The sequence below is a fragment of the Falco rusticolus genome, chromosome 8 (genome assembly GCF_015220075.1).
Source record: "Falco rusticolus isolate bFalRus1 chromosome 8, bFalRus1.pri, whole genome shotgun sequence".
Lineage (NCBI taxonomy): Eukaryota > Metazoa > Chordata > Aves > Falconiformes > Falconidae > Falco > Falco rusticolus.
In genome coordinates this window covers 28,829,861-28,853,007 of record NC_051194.1, presented here as the reverse complement: position 1 = coordinate 28,853,007, position 23,147 = coordinate 28,829,861, and the positions used below count along the sequence as shown (strand labels likewise).

Here is a 23,147-nt window from a genome sequence, read left to right as displayed (position 1 = left end):
GACTTTTCAGTCCCTTGAGATCTGCCATTCAACTTCAGATTCTTGTCTCTGCCTTTTAATTTTCCTGTCTTTCTAATCTGCTGTGGTCTGAGTGACTACTTGCTTTTAGAGTGTTTGCATGATCTTTAAATTACCATGTCCTCTAATTTATACCACATGCTATTTGCTCTGTTGCATTATTTAATTCTCTAAAAAGTTTTGGCTAGAGTGGTTTGTGTGTACGACACACTGCAAAGCACAGCTGTATTGCGCAGTCTCTATGCATTTACTTTTGACTTTCTCCTTTTACTTGCTGTTTTGGGATACAGCCTTTTTCACTCCATTATTTCCAGAATCATGGATGTGTGAAGATGATGCTCTAGGGAAAGGCAGAGGTGTGAGAACTGCTGAATCACTCGTGCCCTGACATACCCTTCCTGAATGCTGTAGTGGTACAGAGCAGGACTTGGAGCACTGGTCATGTTTCGGGGTACATGACAACTGGTACAAGAGCAAATAAGGAGTTCTGTTTTCTGGTAGGGTTCCAATAGTCAGACGCTCATAAACTCCTTAAAAACAAACTACAAAGAAAACATAACTCTGTGCTAGACGCTGATGGTTGCAGAGCATGGGTATGTGTGTATGTGGAGTTATGCAGTTGTTCCTGGTCAGATTTATTCCAAAAAAATTGATTTGTTTTTTATATAGCTTCTCATTAACCAGCAATATATATAGTTTATTGTTGTACATTTTAAATAAATGGGTAGTGCAGCAAAAATTCACCATGTTCCATACTTTTTTTCAAAAAATATATTTTAGTGATGTATCTATAAATGTTCAGATGTTCCTTGCTTGCTACAGCATGACCCAAACAGTAGAAGTCAGTAAAAGCCTTTTTCCATTGATTCATGTACGTCCATGTAAAGCATTTAACCTCAAAATACAGGCCAATGATAGAAGTGTAGGTTTTGAAAATATGTGTTCCCTTCTCCGAAAGAAAAGTAGGAAATGCGGAAGAAAGATACCCCGAACTACAGGTACACCAGCTACCCCTCGAGGTAGTGGCTCGCAAGCACTTCCCTCTTACCTTTTGGCTCAGGGGATAGTGTATGTGCAGTCTGATGTTTGAAATAGATTGGGTAGAATTTAACTTTTGGCTCAAGGGAGCCTTTAGTTTATTAAATATGGATGTTGTTGATGGGGAGCACTCACAGGTGGAAGCATGGTTTCTCTCTGCAGCACATCACTTTTCTTGAACGTATGCATTTGGGAAAGAAAACTCAGCTCTTCTGTGCCTAAATCTTTTCTGTCTGGATCTGCCTATAAGAAATATCAATAAAAACTGTCAAATTATAACAATTGCAGGATTTCTAAGGGTGCAGCAGTGTGATTGTAGCTGCCTTCAAATCTGTGAATTCAGATGCCTTGTCACAAGGCTGGCCTCTCAGCAGCACTGCTAGGAGGTCTGCGTTACCTGTAATTATACAGAGAAAATTGCTCAAGTTAATGCCGCGTCTAAGCGCGGTACTAACATCTGCTTGTCTTGGCAGTAAGACAGCTACCACAAATATGCGATGCAACAGGCTGTCAAATATCCTGGCTTCTCAGTAACTTGCTCTTCTAAGAAAAAATTTCCAGCACCAGCTCCTAATCAGGCTGTGGGTGATCTTTCTGAGCTGTGAAGCTATGGGATCTATCACTCATCCATCTGCGTCTGTCCTGCTCTCCCCACAAGCATCCGTTTCTCTCTGGATGCCGCTGAGGAGGAATCAGACCCACTGCTGAGCAGACCTGGGGGAGAGTGACAGTCACACCCTAACAAAACAATCAGGTTGTGAGCTTGTTTGCATTTTTATTCCTGCTTTTGCAGGAACCTGAAACTGGACTGGTCTTGCTGGGACTATGGGAAGCCCCAGGAGCAGCTTGCAGTTTGCTCTGCTTCCAGCCTTTGGTGTAGTCTCATGGAAATGTGTTCCAGAAAATATACCTTTCAACTGCCTGACACTTCCCAGTCTCTTCTATTTCTCGTTGATACTGCTATCAATCAAATTGTTCTTGTCAGCTAACCAGTTTTAAATTTCATGTGGAAAAACTGTCAGTCCAAGATCATAGTATGTAAGGACAAACGTGTGACTACTTTGCCATGCTAATTCACTCTTGCTTAAGACACAAAAATAAACTGATAGAATATCAATTTGAAGTTTTTAGACCCAGAAATGATTTAAAATCTCTTAAAGAAAGACTTGGGCTGAAACTTTGTCTCCCAGGCATCATTTTAAACTTAGTAGTAAGCTCTGATGGTCTTCTCTTTAAATTGCCTTTTGTACAGATGCCTACAAAGAAAGTGCTTCTTTGGGACTGTTTGTGTTTAGTGCTGGCATTTATTTCATTTCATGTGACAGACAACTTGGCTTCTGGATCTAGTAATCGCTTGCTCATATCCCGCCGGGGCAAGCTTCTGACCTACTGCAAGGCAGTGATGGGTTGGGAGCGCGGGGGGGGCCGTGGTGGTCGCAGGCTCACCCAGGCACCCCGTGTCCCCCAGGCTGGGGTGGCTCGTGGGGCGCAGCCGTGTGGGCTTTGGTTGGCCTGCCAGTCGGGTGAGAGGAGTGGCGGCACCAGGCTGCCCAGGCTGGGTTAGCGAAAGCTGATGTTTATGTTGTCCGTCCTGTATAGTGAGGCTGCCTGGGGGCTGCAGGGTGATTTGATACGGGCTTAAATAGTGCAGCTCCGACGCTGCCGGTGGAGCCCTGGCGATCTCAGCGTGAGCCCTCCCTGCAGAGCCCTCCGTCTCCGTAGGATGTGCATGCGCTGTATGCCCATGGTATTGAATTTTTATAATTTAATTATATTTTCCGTGATGAAATCTACTTTGCGTTATTGATGGTGTTCACAGAGCTGGAGTCCCACCTGACAAAGACCAGCTGGCTGTGTGCCGTCTGGCATGCCTTCTGCATGTCATCCGCAGGCTTCGCTGAAGGCAGTGCCACCCAATTAAGATTTAAATGTCTGAAAGCCTTTCGTATCTGTCGTGATCGATATTCCTTGTTTGTGGGGTTTCTTACCAGGTTTCAGTTTAAGCTTCATAGATTTGGACAATTTTTTTATTATCCTAAGGCTTTGATCGTGAGGCACACTTATGGAATTCAGAGGATTGCTGGATGACGCTGAGTGAACTCTGCTTTATTCTTCAGCATAGTCATGCTTTTCATTCACTCACAAATAAATGCCTAATTTCTGCTTGAGGGATTTTTTTGTTTTTATTTTTTTTGAAAGATGGGAAAATTGAAGAATTGAATACAATCTTACATTAAGGCAATTTTATTTTAAGCAGATTTTCTGCTCTTTTTTTTCTTCGCATTATTATCATACAGCAGCTGAACTAATGAATATATAATTTTCTTTCCTTTCTGCTTGTCATGCCCTGCTAACACGGACATCTACAAAGGCTCAGGTTGGTGTTGCAATCTGTCTTCATCTTACCTTATTGTTCTCATTTAGTAAAAAGGGGCTTCAATGTTGTTCTTCATCAATGAACTTTTTTTCCCTTCCTCTCTTTAAAACTGGATCCAACATTATTGTTGTGTAACAGATTCATCCAGAGAGGTGCCGCATTTGTTTGTTACCCCTGAAACTATCCTTCAGCTGCAGCAGAGTGCTCTTTCAAAAAGAAGGGACATTGATTTATTTCTATCTCCTTAAATTTGCTATGCTTGCCTGGCTTTGTGGCAGGGAGGCAGCACAAGCTACAGCACCTACAGCTTCTGGAATTAGCAAAAATGCACCAAAACTCTCACTAACAAGTTTCTGCCTTGTTTTAGACCCCCATATTTGACAACATACTAAAATGGCATTTGTTAATATCTCATCTAGATTCGATATTTTCTTGATAGTGAAGAAACATAAGTGAAAAATAAAACAGCAGAGCCACAGGAACTGGCCATTTGTGATTGTATTTGCATGTCCCCCGTTCACTCTTTAACATCTCCACATTTTGTGTAACTCTGAGACTAAATTGTCTTGCCTGAGTGTTTCAGGTAGAAATAAATTCCCAGTATGTGTGTTGTATCTGCAAGGTTATACTCTGTGCTGCGTCCTGCTCCTCAAAGGCTGTAGTGACAGTAAAACCTTGAGTAAAACCAGGGAGGCAGGTTTGGGGCCAGGAGCTGCACGTTCTCCCTCGTTTTCTCACGTTGAATGATGCCAACTTCTTATTTGAATCTCCAGGAAGGAGTGCTCGTGCTTTACCACATTACGACTTGGTGTTTGTAATGCCTGCACCACTTACCACTACTAAATATAAATTAATAAACCTTGCTGAGCAACACATTAGTTCTGTCAGTGTGAGCTGTAATGACTGGGGTTCTACAGAGCTCACTTCAATTAACTTTTTAAACAAGGCATTTTCCACTTATTGCACTTTAGAATTTGAAATACAGTGATGTCTGTCTTTGCATATTTAATCATCCATTAGAAGAAAAGAAGGGATTTACTAGGAGCATTTTGTAAAGTCGAGCAAAAGACTGGGTACAGTAAAAGCATCTGAAGGCTGTGGTGTGGGAAAGTGGAGCATCCGGATGTCTTTATAGCAAGGATATTCTGCTGCTTTCCCAATTTCCCCTCTTTTCCTGATTTTACAGCCAGAATTTTACAGTGCTGCTTTTTCTGATGGCTTCATCCTGAAATGTCTTTATCTGAACTTTCCAGTATCTGATTTTAAGCTGAGATGTCATCCAGTTAGTGCAAGAAATAGGGCATTTCCAAACTCAGTCCCCCAGTCCCTGGGGGCTTCCTCACCAGCCCTCTAATAAATCAGTCAATTCTTCATCGTCCGTTTTCTCATGTGTAAATTAGGATTAAAGTTGAACAGTTTTGAGGGTCAGGCTATAAATAGATAATCAAGAGCTGGGGAACTTCAGAGGACCGATTAAATGTTTTTACCCTTCCTACTCAGTGAGAATCATTTTTTGGCAATATCTTTGAGGGCTGTCACCATGGCTAGTCCCTCAGAGTAATGGTGAAAGGTCTGTTTCTGTAGGGGCTTCCATCCTGCCTGCAGGGCAGAGACTGGGAATTGGTACATCTTTCTGTCTATGCCATAGTAATTATTGCCCTGACTCTTAATTCATATTTTGTACTTGGAATAAAATCGATCCCATCCTTTTGCCAGCTATAAAGTTTTAGGCAGGTCTAAGTTTTCTATAAACTTGGTTCAACGCCAATGAAGGCTTTTCATAACCTTAGCGGAGCTCTAATTGATTTTCTTTTCTCTGTACCACAAAAGGAGGTAAAAAACACTAACTCCCTTGATTTGGGTGTAAATGAAAACTAAAAGTGCTGAATTTGCTTCACGAATATTTGTGCTGGTATCTGCTAGAGGCACAAGAAATCAAGGAATTCCAATAATTTCAGAAGACTTACCGCAAACCAATCTATTAAAACTTTTGTGCTATAAGTCATTCTTGAGCGATATTTTTTTAATTTTGGTGGCTATTTGCAGCATCCAAATACCTAAAGACAAGTTTTCATCAGTGAAACAGCCACTTTGCAAAATCCAAATTGCTTGAAAATCAATTGCTCAACCAGTTTTAATACTGGTGAGCGGTTAGCGTATTTCTGACAGTTGTGATCAATACATAAACTAGCATGAAATAAAATCAATTTTATTTTAAAGAGAACTATTTAATGTTGACAATTTAATGAGGTCTTTTCTGTGATGTAGTGTTTGTTAATGTGCAAGTACTTTTCCTTCGAATATACAGTTAATTCGGTAAAGCTTTTAAATGCACGTTTAGATCTGCCAAATCAAACATGCACTTAAGTAATTAACAAAGTAAGCACTCCATTTTGAATTCAGTTTTAAAGAATTAAATGAAAGCAACTCATTATTAGGAATTATCTGTTTTGGATTAAATGGGATGCAAGGGCAGTATTAGAGCATTATAGAAATTATTTGGTTAATGTATGGGCACCATTCAACTGAAAAAGAGATTTGGATAAACTGGATGGAGTCAACATACAAGTCAGATTTGCAGGTGATTGCAATGGATGGACGTTTTTGGAGCTGTATTTCCTGTCGTGCTCCAGATCCATTTGCATCATGCTGGTTGCAAGAGAAGTGCTGGCTGTGGTCCAGACTGCAAGAAGTGGTGGCCATAAGCCATCGTAGGAGGAGAGGGCCACTTCTGCAGGGTGACATCCCGCTACTGCCTGTTCTTGCAGCCTGGATATACAGGGAACATCGAAGTGGGTATGCAGAAAGTGTTAAAAGTGAGGAAATCGCTGGCCAGTCTCAGCAAACCAGAGAAAATCAACTCTCTTTCCTATATGAGATCTTTTCTAGCTTTAGTGTTATTCATGGTGGTCTCCATAGTTTAAAAATAGGTTTTTATTTCTTCGGTTCTGGCTGTTTCAATGTATTAGGTCTAATGTAACCTTGGTATAAGGGCAGCGATGTGAAATGAACTTATGTTAGCAATGAATTTAGTCCATTTTTATTAGAAATGAATAGCACAGAGGTTGTCCTCAGGGTCTCAGGCAACTGCTACAGTGATCAGTTTGGTTGTTCTAATATAATAAGCAGATATTGACTTTAGTTGAGGTGAACACCAAGATTTACTGTCTTGAAAGCTAAAATATCGACTGAGGGAAAACTGGAGTCAATATTTACCCTGAGGGACAATAAATCTTGATGTTCACTGAAATATGGAGTCACTATGATTTTCAGAAGCATTGAACCTTGTTCTAGTTTACTTTGCAGGTGCTCATCAGAAAAGCCACCTGAAGTAGGTATGAATTTCTCTTAATGAATCACATCAGTTGAGCACGTGCCTTCGTTTCTATACGTCCTTTGCAAGGTCAGTATTATTCCTGACCTACATTTACATAAGTTGCAGAACATTATAAGTCACACTAGAGTTCTCTGGTGGTTAGATATTTGGACTTTTCATTAAAATGCAAGTATCATCTATTAAAGTAGATAAATGTTTGTATGTCTTGTTGAAGTAACTGTTGATATCAAGATACTTTAGCAAGGACCCAGAGTTTGCATTGGAGTGAATGGGAGCTGGCTTCTTTTATTAGGCAAGCCTAGAGCAGATTGTCTCTTAAAAAGTAGCTTTTGTCTTTCTTCTCTTTAATTTATTTAAAACTGTGCCCATCAACTTGATTTTAGGATTAAGATGTTAATGTACTCTAGGTTAGTTGTGGCTACAAAGAGTGATACAGGTGTCCTATGAAAGTCGGCAGAAAAACTCCCATTGACTTCGGTCAGGCATCATTTCACCTCTTGGTTCGTTGAGCCCAAACCCCAGCATATGACTGTGAATAAAAATCGAGGAAAACATTTAATTTCCAAAAATGCTAGAAGTGTTTTGATTGTGTTTGTTTCTTGAAAGGTTTAGAGGCGAGGCGCTAAGGGATGGAGCCAGGCGTGGTCCCCTGCGTGCTGAGCTCTGCAGCTCCACACAGGTCAGGTGCCTGCATCTGTCTCCCACCCTGAGAAGTGCAGAGCAATGGGCCCCTGTGCCCACCACATGGCCTTCATGTAGTTTCTGTCCTTCTGGAGATGGATTGTGGTAGTACAGTAGGTGTGTTGGGTGACTCAGTCTGAAGGCTTCTGTAAATGCATTGTCATAGTGGGTTTGGGTAAGTTTGGGCAAGGGCGAGCATTAAGCAGATCATTTTCAAAGGAACTGTTGTCTTTGTGCTTGGGAAGAGAAGTGGCGTAGCTGGACAAGAGGATTCTGTATCTGCAGCAGAGGTAGCAGATGGCAAATGTCATGAGAGCCAGAATGCTGGGGCTGTGTCTAATTTGAAGCTTGGCTGCAGTCTGTTTTGCAGTCATGGATCTATGGGAGCATATCCCTAACCCCTCCAGGCTTAGGCATTTTGGGTCCCTGGGCTGGGTGAGGAGTAAGGGCACCACATCCCATCCCAGCTCCATTTAGGGTTTGGACAGGGTGCTCCCATGGACTCAGGAGGTGAGAAGTGATCCCAGGTTCCCCTGGTTGGTGGGACCCAAAGAACAGCAAGGCTTAGCCAAAATCCTTTGAAAAACCAAGATCAAGAACATCACCTGTTTGACCTCCTTAAGTACCACAGCAATTAGAAAAAGATAGGAATGAAAGGCTTTAAGGTTTGTTGTGTTGTGGGGTTGATTTTTTTCAAATAGTAAAAAAAAAAAAAAAAAAAAAGGAGGAATTGGGAATGATTGAAAACAAATGATGGCAAGCCAGGAAAGAGAAACAGGAGGAAAATGTTGTCCTGTGGAGGAAACGACCATATGCCACATCACCATGGTTTTTAAATGCAAAGATAAGAGTCACAAATGATATTCACAGCTTCTGAAAGCATACCCACAGAGTTTCACCCATGGAAATCATGCATCTCTGAGACTCCCATTTAAAAGTGTAACAGACTCTACTGATGCATGTTGTAACTTGCTTGGAAGAAATCTATCCCTCCCAGTGATGCGTGGTAGTTATTTACACCTTCCCAGTGTCTCAGGGTACTAGTGGAGATGGCATTGCTCAGTGCTGGCACAGGGCAGAGAGATTGTTCACAGCCGGGATATGCAGTGGTGTCAGCGCAATAACTTAGGAGAACAGGTTATTTGTAACAATTGTATTTCAGATTTTTGGTGGCAAGTGTAACCTGGCAATCCTGACTGAATTGGAAGTACTGAGTGGGTCACCAACACGCTGCTGGGGTACTGATGTACCGCAGGGACCACACAGCTGTTGCTGTGTGCCCTCCCTCCTCTGGCACAGGGTGGGATGTCTGTCAGAGGAGGAGAGCTGATGGGGCTTCACGTGTAATTGTACAGGCTTGATGTGATTAGCAGAATACAAGTGCTCTATTAATGGCTTTATTATTATGGCGATCCTGCCTGCTCTTGATACAGCGCATTTGAAGTATCACTTCACATTTCATGTATTTGTGTCGCTGTGTATGGGATCTCTGTTTGGTCCTCGCATGATTCCTCAGGTAGATTTTAGTTCATGTGGCATCCCATCCCTGCCCCAGCCCTGCTGGTTTTCTTACACAGAAATCACGCCAGCTAAATGCTGCAGGGAGTTTTGACCACCAAAATGCGGTTGGTCACCATAATGCAAAATTCCTGGTGTTAGACCTCCACTGCCATCCACAGGTGGGCTTTGCTGGTTTGGAGAGGCCTGAGGGTTTAGCAGATTTTGGTGCAGAGTGATGAGAGGTCACTGAGACAACAAGCTGGGATTGCCAAGTTCTTGGTCCCGTCCAAGTGAGGAGAAAAGGCTGCAGTGCTGAAAGGCTGGCACTGCTCGTGTTGTGACCTGCGGGATTCACAGGGTTATCCTCTAACCCTGAGGAAGTGTTAATTAGAGCAAGGAAGAGAATCTTAAATCCCTAAAGCTGCTGCCTGCTGTGCCTGCCCCAGCTGCCCCTCTGTGCTTGTGGAGGGGCACGGGCAGCACCGTCACCGTCACCTCCTGGCCTCTCCCAGCCTCGTCTATCCAAAAGCCTAAAGAGCAAGAACAGGCACCACCCAACTGTTAATAAACTTATTAATAAGTAAGTTTTACCTCCCTTAACATTGCCCAGTGAGACCTCTCCTCCTGGGCTGCAGGTTCCCTGCCTGTCGGCAGCTGGTTCTTGCAAAGTCTGATGCTTTGCTCTCTTGGATTTGCCTCCCCTCTGCGACGAGGGAAACTCTGGTCACGCCTGAAGCACACATTTCCCTCTTAATCGTCTCCTGCAGACAGCAGTACATTTGGTCAGACAACATAGGCAGAGTGTAGTTTTTCCTTCCCTCCCGGCCCCCCATGGAGTAGGGAAGCTAATAAATACTCCTTGTCTCAGCATCCATCTCCTGGCTGTCTTTGGGGAACGTGAAGGCTTTGCAGTGCCTAAAGAGGGATTGTTATTCTCCCCAGTGTGTGCAGGGAAATGGCTGCAGGAGTCTGTAACTCTCCCGAGGTGACAGGCTGGCTGGGCAGGACGGTGGCTTTGCGCGGGGCTCGGTGTGCTGCCACTGCCCCCGTGCCTGTGGGCTCCCCGCGACGCGTGCTGGTGCTGAGCACGGGCCCTGCTCGGTGGGTACTTTCTGTGCCCCTGCGCACACCAGTTACGTTAAAGAGCCTGGGCTGCGCAGGTCATTAGTGGCACTTGTGGTGCCGCTTCCTCAGTCTAGTGCCGCTTACCCTCTCTGCGCACTTTGTACAATACATAGATACCTATATATCATATGGTCAGGCCAAATACTGCCACCTCGGCGTACAGAAATCGTCAGCCCGTATTGGGTTTTTTGGGGTTGTTTTGTTTTTTCTTTTTGAGGTGCATTGTCACCTTTCAGAGACCTTTGTGAAGGCTCAGGGGAAGCTGGAGACGTCACAGACCTCCCGCGCTCCCCCGAAAGGCTGCGGGCTGACCCTGCTCACTTGTGCAAGAAGGCTGTTGTGCCAAATGTCCTCTGCGGATTTCACCCCTGACACAGCAGTCCTAACACATTTCACATGTTCTCACGTTACTTGTGCACAGACTGTGAAAAAGGATTTGTGCTTAATAATACGTAGGAAAATTGGTACTAATCATACTAGTGCCTTTGCCCCCTTCGCTCCCCTTGCCTTCCCCTCCCTCTGCATGGAAGTGGTGCTCTTACTAGTTCATACTGTCCTTGCCCCCACCAGTCCCGACTGCTATTTCCCTCTTCCCTGTCCTTTCTCCTTCACATATTTTGCACTTTTCAGCTTCTCTTACTCTTTCTTCCCTGCTAAAACTACAGGCAAACCCACAGCTAAAATTAGTTTCTGACATTTTCTGTTTCTGATGAGTTTTCTTCAGCAAGTTATCTTCCTTTCATATGATAGGAAGGTAATTTTCTGATGGGACCCCAGTTTTGTGTTCAGATTGGTATCTCAATCTCATCCTCCCACCTGCAAAATGTTGCAAATAAGTTTTCTTTATTGCTGTGGCCACAACATGCATAGTTATAATTGCTATTTTAAAATGCAACTGTAAATTATTAAACCTGTGGCTGAATATTTTTGGGGGGGATAGTTGGGAGGAAGGATATTGATTTACAGTTATTTTAGTGGTGAGAACTGAATGGTTCCCCAGCAGCAAAGCCAAGGAGATTATGGTGTGTGGAAGAAGAAATTTTCGGTGCACCATATTTTTCTAGGGCAGTGCATTGTGCTTCATACCAAGCGACAGAGAACACTGTATCTTCAAATCAGCTTCTGCAGACAAACTGGATTCAAAATAATTAGCTTTTATTCATTACTGTAATAGAACTCTTGAGGCATTCATTTGTTTAAACCTAAAAATCTGCTGAAGTACTGTGTCTGTATGCTGCTTCTAACAACCTGAATATCCAGCACCTTTTAAAAATGTTTATCAAGCTTTTGGCTGTATTTTTCTCTCTACATAGATACCATAGTTCAGGTGAATACACGGTCGTGTTTGATTAGGAGATGTGTTAGAGATAAGTCACTTGCAGGGAAAAAAAGGGTTTACGTTTTTTGTGTATAAAAATGAAATTTGTAGGATGCATGGAATTTCATTCTTTTGTGGTTAAATGACTTACAAGAATATGTTGGAAGCAAAGGTAAATGAGTGCTGATTTTGTTTGTACCTCCTGAAATACAAAAGGATTCGGTGTATATGGTCCTGGTGAATGACGCGTGATAGATTATAGCGAGAGCAGTCAGAGCAAATGAAATTGTAATGGAGTTCCTCTTCTGGCTGCAGGAAATAGCTGTTATTTATCCTGTTTCCTAAGATGCTGCATGCATACTACTGTTTATTATATACTTAAAAATCCCGTGGCAAGTCAACAATGAATAAATGAACTTAAAGCTGTTACAACACCCTCAGCATAAGGACCGTAAGGCAGGATATTTTTCAGCGTGCTCCTTCCTGGGTTTGGCTGAGGCGTTTCTGCAGAAATGCTAACCTGGATAGTTCAAATGAACAGTTTTGATTCTTTGTCCTGGCAGGTGTACGACGCAGTCCCATGCTACAGCGAGTGCAATCAGTATGCTTGGGTAGTAGAACCGTGGTCTCCGTGCAAAATCAACAGTGAACAAAACTCCCTCCACTGTGGAGAAGGAATACAAACAAGGAAAGTCAGGTGCGTGAAGACAAAAGCACAGGTACTCCAGATTAAAAAGAGCTGATACATACTTGCATAAAGCTGCAGTATCTGACAGCGAGTACATTGCTGAGTCCAGTGTCTTTCAAATGAAAAGAAACGTGTTTATGTGCAATGGTTTACAGGAAAAGCATCTCAGAGATGCAGCCTTGTGTTACCATCAAGACATCTTTCAGGAAGGCATGATGTTTAAATTAGGATTCTTCAACCTAAATGCCATATATACATAAAGCCCCCTGAGGTGCAAAGCCTTCATATTTTGATTTGCTAACATTTTCCCCAAGTAATGGAACTGCAGGCACCGGGGTGGCATTCGTTATTAGGGAATACTTGTCCCCAGGCATGGGGAAAATGCTGAGTTATTTCCAAATGTTCGGATGTTACTAGCAGGAGCACAAAGGTTTGTTCTTGCTGGTTGTCATTTTCTGTTTGTTCATCTGTCAGCCGATCAAAGTTAAAATCCCTCTGTATGAAGTTTGAAATGTTTATTTAAAGTGGTTATTGAAATCTGTGACTAACAAAAGCATGTCGTGTGTGTAGCTGGTTTTGATTGGCATTAATATGATTAATTATACTTTTTGACCAGTCGTGCTGCATATAGCTATATTGGTTTACGTATGGGGTACTACATGGAGTCAAGCATGTTGTTATCCAGCACTTTGGTAGTATGCTGATGATCCTCTAATGAAAATGTCTGTTTTCTGTGTAGGTGTGTGAGTACTGCTGAGGACCACAGAGGGGAGACAGTGCCCAATGCACTGTGTAACCAGGCTGAAATCCCAGATGTAATGCAGAAGTGTAGCCTGTACTGTCCCAGTGAGTGTGCAGTGTCTGACTGGGGACAGTGGAGCGAGTGCCCGCAGGTAGGCTCTCCTGCTTCTGTCTCTGTGGCAGTGTTCCTCGCGCATCAGTCTTCTCTGTCCTTCAGCTGTTTCATGACAGCGATTTTCTAAGAAAGCTCATTATTTTCTGAGGGATGGATCCTGCCAGCTTGGTTGAATCTGGAGATACTTATATTTCTGCGGAGACTCAGCTATAGTTAGTAAAACACAGTTATTCCTGTGACAGTTGATTCAACACATCTTTCTCTTGGTCTATGGGAGAGGGGCCCCCCAGGCAGAGCAGGTGAAGGGACGAGCATTCCAGCTGCAGTAAGAGCTGTCTGTGTTATGAAGCACTTGCAGTGCAGAGCTCTGTGAGCGATGCACAACTGCCGTAACAACCTGTTGGTAAACCATGGTGGTCACACTCCTCTGAACAGGTCTTAGGCCTGAGGGAATGACAGCTCTCCCTTCCCAACAGACACTATTTCTGTCTGGCATCTCCTCCTCCTCAAAACCTTGAGGGAAGATTTGAGGCAACAGCAACAGAAGGGCATGGCAGCAAGATGCCTGAACAATTTGTCATGTCACAAAATACTCGAAACTTTGTGAATTATGCAGGGATTCAAGCCACTGCCAAGTGCTGTGTTTTCCTAAGCGTGCAAGGTGGAAAGAAGCTGCAAATGCTGTCTTGTGAAAACTCTCTGACCTCAAAGCACAGAATTTCAAACATTGTTTCTTTCTGATCGGTGTTGAAATAGGTGCCAGGTTTAATCTCAGGAGTTTTTTTAATAGACTTGCTTGATGTATTTAAGTGACAAACATATATTCATTGCCACTGTGTTAACAGGGCCATTATCAAAAGTCTGAGTGGTTATTGGACAGGTATTTATACTACTGCTGACACAGGTAATTTCCTTCCATAATATTTTGTGTAGCGTATCAATATACTCAGTAAGAACATGTCAAATAAAATCTTGTGTTTCATTTCCTGCATTCACCGCCTCCTGAGCAGCATAGCTTTGATGAAGTATAACACTCTTGCAACTGATACAGATGCTTAGATACCTTTCGAAGTCCCACTGTGGTTAGGCTGTTTCTTTGCCATTGACTTTTTTTTTTCCCCAGAGACAGATTTTCTTCATTTTAGTGTGCCGTAAACTAATGCAGAGATTGTCAAGGCCATTGGGTATTTTTCAGGTGGCAGTCACTTGGTTACGAAGCACTGTGTGAAGCTTTGAGCACCCTGGTATTCTTAAGATACCCTGAGTTCTTGCGTGAAGGCTCCTTTTTGGCAACCGTGAAGCTGCTGTAGCCCACAGAAGCAGGAAAGGGATGCCCGAGCCCGTGGGCTACACTCATTCAGGCAACGCAGCTCTTGGCAGTCGCAGGGCCGAGAGCCACAGACCCTGTGTCTCCTTGTACATCCTTGTGCCATGGTAGATGTTAATTTATAAATGTGAGGGCATCTGTATGCCAATGCAATTAACTGAACAATATGTTTTCACAAGCTGTTCTGCAATGCTTTGTTGCGAAACTGAGATGACTGTGTGCTGATGGAGCATGTGTTTAAATAGTTCTGTCCAGATATGGAGCAATAAACAGCCTCAAGTTTTATGGATGGATAAAACCTTCCCTTTGACGAGTTTACAGCAGCCCTGTCTCCCTTTTATAGCTGCTTTGGCTATTTGTGTTTGGTTTCAGAAGGGGACCCACCACACAGCACACTTCCTCCCAGGCTGCACATGCTTAACGTCTTCGAGGCCAGTGCTGGGCTTGCTGTGAGTGCAGAATGACTGTGCCATGCCAGGGGTGTATCTGCAGCACGTGGGGGTACTGGTGTGATGGGGCAGGGACTGGGGGAAACGTGGTGGCCAGGAGTGAGGCGTTGCCAGCAGCAGGGTAAGTAATGCGGCCCTCCGTCTCCTGAGTTGCCACTAGGCAAGGGGGTCACTGAGAACGGCCACGAGCTGGTGGACATGGTCAGTGTTGTTACAAAGGCAACGGAGCCTACGGAGGATCCTGTTTTATCTGTAAGGGAAGAGCTATGTGTGGTCAGTTGAACAGCTCCACTGGCTGCAGGTGAGAGCTTGGGTCTGGACCTTGCGTGGAGACCCTATATACAAACACCCAAATATAGGAGTCTGCATCTAGAGCCAAATCTCACGTTAAATCTTGCAGTCAGACCTGTTGTGCCCCCAGCCTTCTGTCAAATGTTTTCCCATGGAGCCCCAGAAAAATCACATCCCACATCAGTAAGTTTGCGTGTGTAGAACCTCTTGCTCATTAGGGCTGTCTGTTTAATTGTATTTGAGGGAATTTTGCTCAATAGCTGGTATGCTCATGTGTGGTTTCTGATTCATGCCAAACTGGAAGTAAGTGCCTGTCTTCCAAGAATGTATGAAATGCTTTCTGAATATTCACTGAAAATTGTTTTTTTAAGTATGGCTCCTTTCTCTTCCCCATTGTAATCCGAAAAATTTGAAGGATCACATCATATTGCAATGAAAAAGCAAAACCATACATTCTGGCTGCTCTTTTTCAAGTATATTTACATTTCATATCAAAATAGTTGGCAGTCTTAGTTGTAGCACTCTTGTGAGGCAGCTGCCAAAGATCATTCCAGGAAATCTTCCTGTATCTCTGGTCATGTTTGGCTTGCTGGAGATAAGGAGGATTTATGAAACTTGACAAATTCTAGTTTGTAAGAAATGAACAATCACAATTTCAGTTTCATCTTTGCCGCAGTAGCTCTTTGATTTGGGATATTTACCTAAGGTTTTGGTCAGGTGAGAATTCTTTTCCAGTCGCTTTGGTGTTCAGCTCATATTTTACAGTGTTGATAATAAATTCATCCTGCTATCAGAGTAACTAACTCTTATCAGCTGCATATAAAAAGGCCTTTTAGATTATCCAGTGTACCTTTTGTCAATATGTCATTGTACTCCGGATACTTTCTAGGGTATTACTCGGTTTTATCTTGTAGCAATACTCTTCCCATGTGAATTTTCCACTTTCAGGATGGTAAATGAGCCTGAATCATGTTGAAATCAATGAGTCATAAAGGTGGTGACTGCTTTGTCAATAGGAAATATTTTCTTCGATATTTCTTTCTACTAAAATGTTGTACTTGTTCTACCTTTTTTAGCTGCATTTCCCTTTTAAATATATGTGTTTCTAAGGTGGACTTTTCTAATTTCAGACTCTCCCACGATGCTTTTACGTATATTTTCCAACTGAACTGCATTTTTTTGCATCGTGATTATAGTGCTATTTAACACTGCTACACATAGCTAAATTTTAGGATTTCCTCTAATGGCACAGCTATGACCCAGAAGTGCAGGTGTCTGAAATGTAATACCTCAAGGTTACTTTGGACATTTTGTCTCTTTACTGGATTCAAAGATCTCAGAATTACTGATTTCAAGCTTCCCTATTATTCTCACATTCTCTATCGTGAGAAGTAAATTCGGAATGGTTTTCCCTCAGATTGAGGACTGAGTTTTGGCTCATAAAGTTTTGTTCTTTATCGCTAAGTAACATCCATGTAACTTAAATATCAAGGCTTTAAAGCCATTCAAAATAACAGTTTGAAGCTTGTTAGAAAAAGCTAGAGGAAAAAAATCAAAAGCAAATTAGGCTGACTTGCATTTTGCTTCAGAGATTTCACATTCATTTCAGCTACAATAGTGTGTTCAGTCAGACATCATCACTTGATTGCTCAAAGACCCAGCTAAACAATCTGGAAACCAAAATCCTGTCATCTCTGTTACATATTCAGTGATCCACTAGCATGTACGTCCTGCAGTGTCTCAACTATGTATTCATCTGACTTGGAAATGTAATTAATTGACTGCAATTGAATTCATCAAAGCATTCTTAAAAAGAGTTAATATGCGAGTTGTGCTACAAGTCCCTGAAATAATTACCTCAAATTTATTTTGTTAGCTCTCTGTGTCGTGTGGATAGCTGTCACAGCACCCGTAGCCGATCCGAGTGGCCTCCTTGTTTGCCTCAGTTGTTGGCATTTCTAGCAACTAATTCCAAGAGGTTCAAAATTAGTTAATTAGAGGAGGTTACATGTCTAGTGAGCGAGAACAGCTGTCTGTTTCAGTGAGCATTTTCCTCATGGATCAATAGCGATGTACAATGCTCAGGACTTGTGACAATTGAGTTATTATTCTCTTGAATGCCGGGGGATTGCAATAACTGATCGTATTAAAAGTGGCACCGGGCACTACAGCCAGCTCTCAGGTTTTGCATTGACTTTCATGGCAGATGCAAGTGGGAGTCATTAGAGTTTGGAAATGCCAGCTGGAAGAGAAACTGTGGAGTCCTGTAGACTCTGAGCCTCCGTGTGTTACCAAAGTCTTCATCATGACTAGCACCTTTATAAGTAGGTTTGCCAGAGGACCTGCAGTATGGAGGCTGGATTGAAGAATAGAGTTTGCACGGAGTTGTATTTCTAACCCAAGAGATAATTTATGTAGGTCAAGCATAATAATTGTGCTGGTCTAAGGCTTTCTGGAAGAACATGCACAGCTCCTTATGCATAGCTATGATTTGATATTGGTTTTTAATAGCTTTATCAAAAAGTTGGTAACTGCTGCATTTTTAGATTAATTTTATTTTTATTCATCTTCATTCATAATGATTTTTTTAAAAAGTAATGGTTCTATATGGAGGCAGATAAGGTTTCAGAACCTAGGCACATCTCAAAAAGAAAATCTATGCAAATGCATTTTCATTTTAAACGACTGCTCATGTTATTGTAAATGGCTTGTTAAATTGTTACAAAACGTCCACATTGGCATGAACAATATAATGGTTCATTGCATTCTTAAAAATAGTCAAATCCTGTTGCTACCAATGCATTTGCCTTAGTTTGTGGCTGTATGTTTCCGTATGAATAGCCAGTTAAATATAATGTGGTCAGCTATTTATAGACCAGTGTGCATGATACAAGCTGTTTGATAAATTAAACAACTTAAAGGGCTCTCTAATGTGTTACAACCTTTGTGCTGTACAATTATAACACATACGAAAGCTTAGATCAGTGGACAGCTTTTGAAATCCGTCCCAAAGAATGTCTAATAGTGTATATTAACATGTGATATGTTAACAGCTCTTACTCTGGACCTTAGCATACATAACCTCGCAGTTTTATTTTATTTGATATCCTTCTCTTCCAGAACAAAATTTCTGTGCTTTGTCTGTTTGGTTATTGTCTGGAGGAAAGGCTGGGTACATCCTTTGTGTATGTTTGTGTCCCTCACTTTTTATGTTAGCTTAAACTGATGACAAGTGGTCATGGTGGGAAGATGTGATTGGCTAAAAGAATTATTATAAAATGTAGTAGTTACTAGTGCCAAGAATTCCTCCATAGAATCAAGATGATGGCTTTTATAATTTCTAAATGGTCCTTTGGGAAAAACTCTGATTCATGTCTACCTTAACATTTTATGTACCTCTCTTGCTTTAAAATATTGTGTTTCTGAAGTGGTTTATATAATCTGGCCTATAGATCCCTGGCTTTAGCTCCATTTTTTCACACTTCATAGAAGAGGATAATGGATGAGATTTAATACAGTAGACTGAGGCGGAATAGTTATACACATAAAGAAACTTACTGTGTCTGTGTATGACCTCCTACTGCTGTAAGCTATTGATGTGCAACCTGAGCTAGGTCCCCGCTATTACTTCTATCCAGAAATTAATTCCATTCCTATCAGTGATTCCAAAGGAAGCACATGCGTGAATTACACACCCCATTGCTCACAGTCATCAAGTAGGAATCTGGCTTAAATCCAAGAAACAACATAGTCTGTAAAACTTAATGGCCAAACTGAGTTGGCACCTAACCTTGAAGATACATCGAGTTCTCCAGGCCTCTGGTGTTCTACCTCCGTCATCACAGCTACCTCCATTTCATAAGGACTTGTTTCCTCTCTTATATTTATGGCCAACTGGGACCCATATTCATTGTCCTTCTTTGATCCATAAATCTTTAATCTGTTTCTAGTCTGGATGGTGTTGCAAGTGGGTTTCAGTCGTCCAGAATAGAGGCAGAATTTGAAAAAAAGGTTTTCCACTTGCAAAGTGGGCACTAAACTCTGATGGTCCCCAGGCTTTCAGCATGAATTACTTGTCCATCCTGGTAGCACCAGCCCTCTGGCAGAGCAGAGCCTCACTTTCCTGGAAGGAACAGGGGAAGGTGCCGAGTCTCCACAGTTGCTCTTACTGTAGTTTGCTGGAGATGTCCCTGGAGCCGAGACCCAAGCAAGAAGCTGAATTTCACCCCACCTTCTTTTTTTCTTTCTTCTACATGAGGTCTGTGCAAGAGTTGCTCGATGTGGACCCCAGCATGGATCAGCAAGCTCTGTGCATGTGGAAAGCTTCAGCACCTGCATGGGGTTCTGCATTGTGCTCAGTTCAGCCATGCCCTGGCTTTGACACTGCCTAAATATATCTTAATAAATCATTGCAATCTAAGTCTATCGCCTTGGCTTTCGATTTCAGCCTAAGATTTGCTGTTACGCTCAATTCTGCCCCCTTGTAATGTACCAGATTCTCCAACTATGGAAGCTAGTTACAAGATTTGTAACCACAGGCATAAAAATAAGCAGCGTGACCATAAAGAGATGATCTCAGAAATACAAGTCAGAAGTTAAACTCCCACTACAGAATGCTCCTGTTGCACCTGCCTTTCTGTTAACAGTGTTGTTGGGTGCCCCTTTTCCTCCTTCCTTGTGCTTCCACTGTAGAAGAAATGTTGGGCACAAACCCATTGTGACAACTTCACAGGAGGTAACGGCTGTCTTAATGTAAAAATATTTTTTAAAAAAGCTCAATCTATGGTCAGTGAAATTAGTAGTTATTAATAGAATGGTAGGAAGTAAAACAATGTCTTTGGAAGTATAGCATCTACTCATCGGAAGGGGGAAGCTGTAAATGAAAATAATCCGTAAAGGATTGCTGAATCACAGAGAGTTTTACTTATTTAAAACTCCCAAAATTCTAGATTCGTGTAGGCTTGTGGTAAGGCACTTGGATGCCTAGTTGGGTAGAGCAGATCCAGTCTTGATCAATGTGCCTTCACTAGTTCGTGTGGAAGAGTATTTGAACAGTCACGTGGTTTTTGTCATTTTCTTAATTTGTGAGAATATTTGGAATCAACCCGTTCCATAATCTTGCCCAAATCTTAATTAATTATGTGATATTTTTTACTTTAATTAATCAAGTAATATATCTTGGTTTTGCTGCCTTATCTATAATATTAATAACTGCTGTTTCCGGTCTACCTCCTAAAAATATAATTTGCCGTTGGTGGTGATTGGTTTTTCTCTCAGTATTTTTTAAGATCCAAATTCAGGACTAGATAGATGTCATTAGCAGTGATGGCAGTAGTGACAATGGTGACATAGTATCTTCCTCCTGCTATGCAGCTTACACACGTCTCTTCATTATTGCTTGTTAATAACCTTAGCATGTTGCCATTGGGAACAATCCCTCCTCTGTAACTGTGACCATTCCCATCCTCTAAATGACTTTGAGTCTGCCAAGCCATTCCTCAGCCTTTGCCACATTGTAAATATTTAATTTTTCAAGCCTGGGATTTTGCAGGGGTCCTGTGGGAGTTGTGGACCCGAGCCCACTGAGATTCCAGGGTAGCTGGATACTCAGCTCCCTTTTGCTCCTTTGAAATTCCCAGCTTTCATCTTTTTCTTTGCAAGTCATTCCCTCCTGCCGCTTATTCAGTTCCATACATATTTGGCTCAATTTTTTACATAGTTAACTTGAAAGAGTAAGGCCAGAAAATCAATTATAAAACTAAATTGACTTCTCAATTGACGTAAAGAGAAATTCGACAAATAATATTACAGGATATTAGTTACAGTTTGCCGACTTTGAATTTTTGCATGTTTCCCATGTACTCAGCTTGATTAAATGAACACTTTTCCTACAGAGGTTCTTTATTATTCAAAACTGGTGAAAGTGGGGAGCTTATCGCATTGACTCTGACTTGTGAACAACGTGGCTCATCAGCGCTGTGAGAACGCTGGTCTCGGAGCCGCAGTAAACCAGTTGTTTATTTGGATCCTGGCAGACACCAGATTTTGACCTGTTGGACTGGTCTGCTACCCACTGGGAGGACATCTGAGAAGGAAAATGGTCCTGCTAGCTCGGGAATCTGGGGGGCTGTACGACAGTGTGTGCAGCACTGAGCTGCATCAGTGCCCTCTACTTGAGCACAATGGGATGCAGGCTAGGCCGGGGCAGGGGGGGAAGACTTTTATTAAAAGAATTTACTTATCTGAAAATGATGCATATTTTCTGTCTGCAGGTTCTTATTTTGAAGGGAGCAAAAGTAGGTATTTCCGAGATGGCACAGACTTAACTTCTGTCCCAGCATTCACTGATTTTTTTTTTTTCTGCCTTTGGTAACATAATGCAGAGAAACATTAATTAGGAGTAACTACTGGGATACCTTATTTGATTTTTTTTTTAATTTTGTTTGTTTTGTTTTATTGGCAAATCATTTAAGTTATTAGTGTTAGTTGTGAGGTTGAGCAATCAGATTAGTTGTGGAAAAGCCAGCAAACTGTTGGTATAACATAGGTTTAATTTTCAGATAATTAAGAGCAATTGGGTATTTTAGATGACTATGGATATTCGAATAAGATTACCATTTTAAATTATTTGACAAGGTGTGTGTCAGTAATAGGGACATAATAGAATTTCTTTCACATAGTGTAATTGAAGGGAAAATAGGCCCTGGCTATGTATTTTAAGACTAGACCAGAGTTTTTTTCCTGTTTGTCCTGATATGTATTCTGTTTAGTTATGCTATTGTCTGTGCAACTAATCCAGTTTACAGAAGTCTGAGATCTGGGTTTGTGCTGCAATGCCATTACGTTTCTCTTTAATATTCACAATACAGGAATTATCCATACTTTCACCTGTGCAGGCAGTTTGTTGCATGATAATAAGCCTGTGGTTTTAAACTGTTAGTTATTTTTTGTAATTAAAGTACTCTGTAGAAAAATCATGGTTTAAATTCCCAAGCTTTTATGAAAATGTATTCGTGCATGCATTGGGTTTTTTTGTTTTCTTTGCTGTTCCTGAGCAATCTTTAGTCCTAATGAGGGACTGTTAGGAGTTAAATAGGTCATCTTGTTTGGGAAATGGCTGTGAATACCTTTAGTAGGGATTTTTTTCCATTAGGTTTGCTGTGACCACTTCCATGCAGCCATTCCCACTGTACCAGATTATGGGAAAGCTCTGCGGAGTTTCGGTGGGTCAGAGCCCCTGCTCTTGGGGCTGCTTTTCTGTTCCAGCCTTGCAGGTACAGAAATCACCCTGGCTTTGGGATAAGCTTATTGACACTTTGTGATTTCATTTAACAAAACAAAGCAGCAATCCTTAGTGCTCTTCACCTTAGCCTTGCCTGGTGTCACAGACGTTTAATCTTTGGTGCTGGAACTCCTTCCTCCTGAAACAGGAAAAATTCTCCTTGGCACGAGAAACAAGCGCAACAGCTGGGGTTGGGGCAGTGGCACCACATTCCCCATGGCCCAGCTAGTGCTTATGCTATAGCCTCGAGTTAAATAAACCAAGGGAAAAACTTAAGAAATGTGTAGGCAGAGCTGGGTGACACCTCTGTGTGACAGCCAAAGAGAAGAGCTCTCTTGCGCTGCAGAGGAGGGGTGAGCAGGGGGCAGCTGGGGGGGATTTGTGGGGATGAGCAGATGCTTTCCTCTGCACAAAGGGGATGTCTCTTGGAAGGCTGAAAGCGTTTGGTCACTAAGTCTGCAGCAAAATGGAAAACAAAACAGCCCCATGCCACAATGCTAAGAGAGCGAGGATGGGGGGCTGCTGAAAACAATTTTTGTGCCTGTGATATACAAACACAAATGAAAAACTGCCTCAGTTGGTTCATATTTACATACAAATGTAAACAAGCAAATCCTGGTTTATGGCCACTCGGACATCAGTATTTGTATCACATTCTTTGAAAAGTCATCCTGTCTTGTTGTCAGCTTCATAAACTGATAAGCAATTACAAATGTCCCTCCTAAACTGAAAGCTTTGCTGGAACATCAGTTATTGCTTAAAAAAAAGCATTAATTGTGCCAGAAATCCTGTCCTGTTATTCAGTGTTACGGCATTTTACTAGAAGGCTTGGAAAGAGGTGGAAAGTAGAACATGGCAAA

At 42.0% G+C, this 23,147-nt stretch overlaps 1 protein-coding gene across 1 annotated transcript in view; it reads left to right on the top strand.

Moving 5' to 3' along the window:
* THSD7B (thrombospondin type 1 domain containing 7B) overlaps positions 1-23,147 on the top strand; it is a 269,315-nt gene that overhangs the window by 222,586 nt on the left and 23,582 nt on the right. The window contains exons 16-17 of the mRNA XM_037398576.1: positions 11,958-12,091; positions 12,822-12,975. Coding sequence (XP_037254473.1) covers positions 11,958-12,091; positions 12,822-12,975 — 288 coding nt within the window. The remainder of the gene's footprint in view (positions 1-11,957; positions 12,092-12,821; positions 12,976-23,147) is intronic.